We start from the raw sequence: 8,223 nt of genomic DNA on the forward strand, positions 1-8,223 counted from the left end.
TGGACCAGATCACACGAGGCATTGAACTTCAGGCAAAGCTTTAATAGCAGACACTGGGGCAATTCTAGGAGGACCCTCGGTGAGGGGCTGCAGGAAACAGATACAGAAAGGCAACAGCTCTTGGCTGGTGGCCCAGATGGGCACTCAGGGTGCGGCACTAGCATGCTGGGAGCCCAAGGCGATGGCTCCCCCGTGACCCTCGAGGCTGGGCTGTCACAGGTGGAAAGGGGCCTCAGTGTGTGGAGCGGTGGACCTGCTCGCGGGAGGAGACCACCTTGCCATCCTGGACTTCCTCCATAATGGTGCGCACCTGGCGGGTGGTCACTGTGGCTGCAGGCAGTGGAGGAGGGGGCACAGGAAATCTCAGGCCCGAGCCCCTCCCCCAGTCTCCCGCACAGACGGGTCCCCGGCCTCTCCCCACTCCCTTCGGGCCAGACAGGGCAGGCTCTTACCTTCCCGGGTGGGCTGTGAGATCAGGGAAGAGGAGTACTGGGTGGCCAGGCTGCAGGGAGGGAGAGGGAGACCTGTCAGTGCAGGGGTGCGGGCCAGGAGCCCGGCCCCGTGGAGAAGGAGCTGCTGGGGAGGACTAGGGCGAGGGGAGAGGGGTCCCAGCGAACCAGAGAGAAATCACAGCTGAGAATACCACAAGGGTCAAAGGGCATCGGCCCCGTGGGCAGGACTAAGGAAAGGGGACACCCCCACAGGAGGCCCAGAGGCACTTTGTGGCTAACCAGGGATTTACAAGGAGAAGCTGAGCAAGTGGTTTTTCCATATCCCAAAGGGCCCAACAAACAGACTCTCTTAAAGCGGGAGAGAGAGTGGTTAGACTATAGGTGCGCTTTGCCATCGTCAGGGAGCAAAAAGCTGGAATGTGTGACTTAGCATGGAGATCCCAGGACATTCTCAGCCCCTTTACACTGGGGCCCGGATGTACCCTCCCAGCTCCAAGCCAGATCACCACCCACCCGGCTCCTTATCCCATCCCGGGTAATAGCATCACCAGCCAGTCATCAGAACCAGAAACCCAGGGTCATCGTCCTCCGCTCCTTCGTGGGCTCACTCAACACGTGTTGCGTCCCGCCAGGGAGCCACGCTCGCCCCCACGTCCAGGCATCTAGCCCTGCTGTTTTTAACTACAACACATCCTCTCCACCCACCACCTGCCTCTCCCTGCCCTCCACCCCCGCCTTACAGCAGGGCTTCTCTGGCCCGACTCCCTGCTCCTGCCTCCTGACAGACAGGTCTCCCTGCCCCCACCAGGGCCCTTCTGATGCATTTCTCCCTATGCAGCCAGAGCGAACGTTCTAAGACATCTCGATGATAGTACCACTCCTCTGTGCAAAATCCCTCCGTGGCTCCCCGTTTCCCACACCGTCTGGTCCAGACGCTTTCATTCGGCCTTCAATGCTCCTCACAGCGGGACCCCTGCCAGTATCTGCCAGTGTCACCTCCTGCAGACCTCTGCACCTCCCCAGCACAAACGTCCCTGCCTGGATGCAGCGGCCCCCGACCGACCCAAGCGTGTGCCCCGGTGCCCCCACTCACTGGGCGTCCTCGCCCTCCAGCAGGCGGCGGTAGGTGGCGATCTCTTGCTCCAGCCGTGTCTTCACGTCCAGCAGTACCTGGTACTCGTTGTTCTGGCGCTCCATGTCACAGCGGAGCTCACACAGCTGCTGCTCGATGTTGCTGATGAGCCCCTGCAACTGGGCCAGCTGGGCCCCGTAGCGGGCCTCGGTCTCCGCCAGGCTGCCCTCCAGCGATGCTTTCTGTGGGCCAAAGCACGGGTGGCTGGGTGAGACCCAGCTGGGACCCTTCTCCAGGGCGCAGCACCCAGAAGGGGGACGCATCCGCGTGGGTTTGCGGGTGCCGCCAGCACCATGGGGCAGTAACAGAGGCAGAGAGGGACCCATGTGAAGTGACAGGCTGGGTGGGGATTTCGGGTCCTCCGAATGGAAGTCTAGGAGGCTGGGCCCACCCTGGGGTGACAGGTACAGGCCAGGGAGGGGGTCGGAGGCCCTACCATGCTGAGCTGGGACTGCAGCTCAATCTCCAGATTCTGCACGGAGCGGCGGAGCTCTGTGATCTCCGTCCTGCTGCTCTGCAGGGCCTCGGTGTTGGTGGCCACCTCACGGTTCAGCTCCTCCGTCTGGAAGGTTGGGGGGTGGTGCACAGGGGCTTGAGAAGGCTTGCAGAGGTGGGGCAGAGGACAGGGTCCACCTCCGAGCCCTGACCTCCCCGACCTGCTCCCCCAGCCCCTCCCTGGCTCTGGGGGCTGCAAACACACCCACACACAGACACCCTCTGTGCCCACCCTGGGACTCAGTGGACGCACCGTGCTTTGCACTCAATAGTCCTACTGAGCACTGCGCAAAAACAGCTTTTACTCTCTTTGTGCCTGTTACTGTCCTGGGTACTGTAGCTGCTAGGTGTGTGTTTACTAAGGGCATGAGGTATTCATCCAAACACACACATACCTACAAATATGCTGGGGGAAGCCCCAGACAGGGATGACGGGCCCTGGATCCGTTCCCCAGGCCGCAGCATGGCTTGTGTGAGCCTGAGGCCCCTCTGAGCCCCACAATCTGCATCTGGACATGAGCAGTGGGTCCAACTGGTTTCCAAAGGTCCTTCCAGCTGGGACAGCTGTGATCTACAAGTTTTCCAGCCTGTTCTCAGGACCCAGCACACGTATGGAGCAAGTTCACACTTGCTCACGCACGGCCACCCACCTTGCTGAAGAACCAGTCCTCAGCGTCCTTGCGGTTCTTCTCCGCCATCTTCTCGTACTGGTCGCGCATCTCGTTCAGGATGCGGCTCAGGTCCACGCCGGGGGCGGCGTCCATCTCCACGCTGACGTCCCCGCCCACCTGTCCTCTCAGAGCGTTCATTTCCTGGGCAAAAGCAGAACAGGAGCTCACCAGGGCCATCCCAGGGAGAAACCCTGGGGCCGGGCCTCTCTCCCTCAGGGAGATGGGTACCAATGACCGACAGACACAGACAGACAGCCCAATGGCTCCTCCCCTTGAAGATGGTGGTGGATGTGATCCTGTCTTGAACATGCAGGGCTGTGAATATGGACCATCTCCCCCAACTCTCACTCAGAGATGGACTTTGCCCAGTTCCAATGTGTGTGGGGCGAGGAGAGATGGTAACTCCCCAGCCCATCAGGGGATGAGCCGGGACAGCCTCACTCACCTCCCTGACCACCCGCCTCGTCCCCTGCCCCCAACCGCACAGGGGAAGCAGTCCCATGCTGGCATCTGCAGAACCAGAACTTGCTAGGAGATGTTAATCTGCTGGGGCGGGGACGCAATCTGTATGACCAGCCTCAAAGCCAAGTGGAGACGCTTTCTGGGCTCCTGCTTCTCCAAGATTAGACTCCCCTAGCGTGGGCCAGCCCAGAGGTTGGCCCAGAAGGAAGCCGGAGGCTCATTAGTCCCCCTACAGGGTCTGGGATCCTGACCCTTGGGCTGAGCCTTAGGGTCTGTAGGACTCCAAGACTCTCTGAAAAAGGGAGGTGGGAGAAGGTGGCAAAGCGGTGGCGTCAGACGTGTGTGTGGCTATGGGTCAGAAAGACCTGTGCTGCTCTGGATAAATCCCTTCACCTCTCTGAGCCTCAGTCTCTTCACTGGTGAGGGAAGGAAAGAGCACCCTTCTCCCAGGGCCACTGTCAGTATCAGCTGAGATAATTGCCATGAATCACTTGTAATGTGCTGAGCAGATTTTGGTTGTTGTTATGACTATCACTATTACAATTAATTAGAGTAATTAGCATGCGTGTTCTTAGACTGATTTGCTCATCAGATAGTTAACTGCCACCATTCAATAGGTCGTGCCTTGAGGGACAAGGGAAGTATCTTTGGGGGGAGAGGGTCCTCCAGGCCTCGTGCAGGGCCCCCTGAGGGTCTCCCAGGTTCAGGGCCAGAACTAGACTGAGAGCATGGCCTTGGCCCAGGAAGATTTGGGAGCCCCAGCCTTGCTTGTTCCCAGGTGAGTTTCTCCTACACTTCCAGGACAGCCTCACCTCCTCGTGGTTCTTCTTCAGGAAGGCCAGCTCCTCTTTGAGATTCTCGATCTGCATCTCCAGGTCGGCCCTGGCCAGGGTCAGCTCATCCAGCACCCTGCGCAGGCCATTGGTGTCGGCCTCCACGGTCATCCGCAGGTTCAGCTCAGTCTCGTACCTGGAAAGGGTGGAGGCATGAGCCAAGGAGCGCCCCAGGACACCCCCTTGTACGCACAGAGAGCTCTGGTGTGCAGAGCCGGGCCCAACACCCGCCCCCGGGGGACAACCCTGGAGGCGCAGGCTCACTTGTTGCGGAAGTCATCAGCTGCCAGACGGGCGTTGTCGATCTGCAGCACCAAGCTGGCATTGTCGATGGTGGCCGCCAGGATCTGGGAGGCACAGTGGGCTGCGTGAGCAAGCACCCTGGGAAGGCCCCGCAACACCCTTCTTGCAGCCCTTTTGGTGAGTGGACCAGATAGAGGAGATGAGGGCCCCGCAATCTCCCCCTCGGGGCACCCTGTGAGAGGGCCCACAGAGTGGTGAGGGCGCAGTGCCCAGGCACAGGTAACCATGAGGTCAGGAGAGACCCATAATATTCCCGTGGACCTCACTCTCTCTTCCCCAACTGAGATCACCTCTAGGCTCGGTTGCCCCCTCCTCCAGGAAGCCCTCCTCCACACACCCCATGTGTGTGTGCCTCCTTCCGGTCACACCTCCTCCCTGCCCATCTCCTTCACAACACTTCTCCCAACTGTGATTTTCTCCACAACTTTTTTGGTCATTTCCTCCACTGGACTCAGCTCCAGGGGGACAAGGCCATATCTGTATCACTCTCTTCGGAATCCCTAGCCCTGGGCAAAGTACCTGGCCCAGAGTCAGCCCCCAAGAAACATTGGTTTAATTAGGCAATTAATTAATTAATTAATTAGTTAACAAGATTATGACCAGCCCCACCTCAAACCTAAAGCAAAGTTCTCTCTTCCCCCAGGGTCACCTGAGTGGTTGAAATGAGAGCAGGGAAGGGGCTCTGGAGGGGGCAGAAGGTCAGTTATTATTACTGCTGCTGTCACTGTTATCGTCAGAAAAGCTGAGAGGCTGTACTCCAGAGCCACGTGGGCGGAAGGAGAGGGAGGCCCCTAAATGCTGCCCAGAGGGAGAAGAGAGGAGGTCTTAGTGGAGGTGGCAGATGAGCTGGGAAGAATCTGGAAGCTTTTAAGGCTGAGGGCTGATGTGCAGAAGGTGTAAGAGGAAACAGCCTCAGCAGCCAAAAAGTAGCTCCAATAGCCTTGTTCTGGGCCTCAGAGTCCCCTTCGGGGCCCTGTGAAGTGACCCTGGGTCTCCGTTTCCAGAGTGAGCCCAAGGGCCAAGTTGTTACCCATCCTTGGCCTCAGTGGCCTACAGACCCGTCTCCTACCCACCTCCCTGCTCAGGAGGCTGATTGGGCCTAGCAAGGGGCCCTTGTGAAAACCCCCAAGGGGCACAGTGACTCAGAGGGGCGGAGGCCTGATGCTCGGGCACAGGGGGGTTGTGGTGAGGAGCTGGCTGACCCCGAAGCTTGGAACGCTGACTCACCAGGGCTCCCCTGGGTTCCCTGCTGCTCAGACCAAGGCCCATATCTGATCTGGCACTCCCAGTCGTTCTGCTTCCAGGGGGCAATTGCAGGAATTCCCTTCCTGGCCGAGGTCCCGGGAAGGAGCAGACAAAGCCCCTCACAGGGCAGCACCAGACCTGGCTCCCTACCAGGAAAGAGCAGGCCCCAGCCTGGCCTCCCCTAAACATCCCGGCATTTCTTTTAGCTCTCACCTGCCTCGGGGTGGCGCGGGCTGCAGCACCAAAGGACCCTCCGGGGCGGGTCTCGTGCAGAAGACCCAGGCACCCCGTTCACAGAATGCCAAGGTCGTGCTCTTAGAGGTCATGAGCATGTGGGTATGTGTTGTGTTCTCCTTCAGACTCACTTAATCCCTTCCCTTGGGAGCTTCCAGTCTGAGCAGGAAGACATAGCTCCTTCCCTCAGGGACCCCCAGAGTGACTTTCCATGGTCATGCCAGTGAGAAAGTGAATGAAGGAAGGAACCAATGAATGATGGAGACCCAGGGAAGAGAAGAAATGTTGGAAAAGGTCCAAAGTTGGGAGGGAGGGAGTCAGAAGCAAGTAGTAAGGACACAAGGCAGAGGGCAGGGAGCTGGCTGGCCCACACACCTTGTTCCTCAGGTCCTCGATGGTCTTGAAGTAGGGGCTGTAGTCGCGGGCGGGCCCCGGCCCCTGCTTCTGGTACCAGTCCCGGATCTTCACCTCCAGGTCGGCGTTGGCCTCCTCCAGGGCACGCACCTTGTCCAGGTAGGAGGCCAGCCGGTCGTTGAGGTTCTGCATGGTCTCCTTCTCGCTGCCACCCAGCAGGGCGTCCGCGGCACCAAAGCCGGAGCCGAAGCCCGCGCCGAAGCTGGAGCCGAAGCCCGCGCCGAAGCCGGAGCCGGAGCCGAAGCCCCCGCCCAGGCTGCAGGTGTAGCCCCCGCCGTAGCCGCCCCCCAAGCCCGCCGAGAAGCGGGATGAGGTGACCGACATGTTGCCACAGCTGCCGGCTCCCAGGAGGCTGGGGGCCCGGCAGGCGCCCCCCACACGAACCGAGGACACCCGAGAGAACCCCCCACCCGGCACACACAGGCCCTTGACAGAGCCGGAGGTTGAGAACTGGCGGATGCTGGTGGTGGTGGCAGCCATGGTGTCCACAAGTCAGGAGCAGGGTCTGGTCTGGACAGAGACCCCAGGCAGCTCTTTATAGCCAGGCTAAAACGGGGCTGGGCCCCCGGCCCTTGAAGTCAGAGCCAAAACCCCAGCCATGTAATTTATTTCTGTACCGGCCGCCCAGGGCCTGGGGCTCAGGCTGGACATGCCGAGTGCATCCCCCGGGCCCCATCCCCTGCCAGCGCCTGGCCTGGACAGGTGGCCTCTTAGCAGCCCATTGTCTGTTGGGAAACAAAGGTGGCGTTGGAGCCGCAGCCCCGGGGTAGGGTGAACCTCCATTCTCGGCCACAATTAGGCAGCTGAGCTCATCCTTGGGGGCAGTCCGGAGAACCCAGCCCTGGGAGCCAGACAGGGCCTAGAACAAGGCTCCACAAGCCTGGAGCACGGAGGCTGGTCTGGCCCCCCAACCAGCATTCCTGAGCCCCAGGGAGAGGGTGGAAAGATTTGGGATGACACCCTCTCCTAGGTACAATGTGGCCCTGAGAGAGCACATGCACCGCCCCCCCCCCCCCGCCCCCAGACCAAAGGAGAGAATCAGCCTCTACTTGAGGGATTCCCCCAGCTGATCAATCCACGTCTGCGGGAGGGGACACAGCCCCTGGCCTGGGGGATCGGGATCTGAGGGGAATAGACACTGCCGTTGGCCTGAGGAAGCTTTGGATCCAAGCCTCACAAGAAGTCAATTCACAAGCCTGTTCCCTCCTTTGTAAAATGGGGGTCATTCCTGCCTCCCATGGTCTTTGAGGGAATCTGGAGAGGTGGTGGCATCAGTGAAGCTGGGGGTGGACTCAGGAGTTTGAGAGCAGAGGGAGAAAAACGAAGCAGAGAGTTAGGGTGACCGCTCCCGCTCATCCCCCCAGGAGCAAAGGAAGGCCACTCTGGAAGGGCTCCCTGGAGGAGGCGAAGCCAGATCTGTCTGTGCAGCTGGGCGTGTCCGCTAGCACTGCACCCAGGGGAGGGCCACCCCTGTGAGGGAGCAGAGCTGTCCCACTTCCTGGCAGCTGGCACCCGCCCGCTGCCCAACAAGAGATTACAGCCTAATCTCCTCGGCGCTAATGATTTAGGCACTGCCAGGACACTGGCGTCTACACCGGGCCTGTCTGAATGGGGAGCTTCCGGGGGTGGCCAGGGCCTGAGGGATGGGCAGGTGAGGGCGAACCTGGCTCCCATGCGGGTGGCCCGGGCTCTCAGCCCACACACGGGGACACAGAGGGAGTCAGGTTTTCCATGCAGGCCTCAGCAACGGGGCTGAGGCAGGCTGCTAGAAGGACTTCCTGCTTAGAAAGTGGGTGGCCTCCCAGGCGGCGATGTCTCCTTGCTTGGGAAGTGGGGACAGCACAAGCTATCTGGGAGAGAAGGGATGAACCCCAGCCTAACCCTGCTCCAGCCCTGCCTGCGAAGTCCAGGGGTGCCCACGGCTGCTGGAGGAGGATGGAGAGGGGGCTCAAAATCAAGGCGGGGGAGCAAGGTCAGACCTC

The 8,223-nt window shown here is 60.3% G+C and overlaps 1 protein-coding gene across 1 annotated transcript; it reads right to left on the reverse strand.

Annotated features, from left to right (window-relative positions):
• Nucleotides 1-21: 21 nt before the first annotated feature.
• On the reverse strand, nucleotides 22-6,869 carry LOC112854010 (keratin, type I cytoskeletal 42). Its single transcript, XM_025917447.2, has 8 exons — nucleotides 6,203-6,869; nucleotides 4,310-4,392; nucleotides 4,025-4,181; nucleotides 2,730-2,891; nucleotides 2,021-2,146; nucleotides 1,546-1,766; nucleotides 453-502; nucleotides 22-330 (listed from the first exon to the last, which is right to left on the reverse strand). The coding sequence occupies exons 1-8, from the start codon at nucleotides 6,719-6,721 to the stop codon at nucleotides 233-235; spliced, it is 1,416 nt and encodes a 471-aa protein (XP_025773232.2). The 5' UTR covers nucleotides 6,722-6,869; the 3' UTR covers nucleotides 22-232.
• Between the last annotated feature and the right edge of the window lie 1,354 nt (nucleotides 6,870-8,223).

The sequence above is a fragment of the Puma concolor genome, chromosome E1, assembly GCF_028749965.1.
Source record: "Puma concolor isolate L17-30 chromosome E1, mPumCon1.1.hap2, whole genome shotgun sequence".
In the NCBI taxonomy this organism is placed as follows: Eukaryota; Metazoa; Chordata; class Mammalia; order Carnivora; family Felidae; genus Puma; species Puma concolor.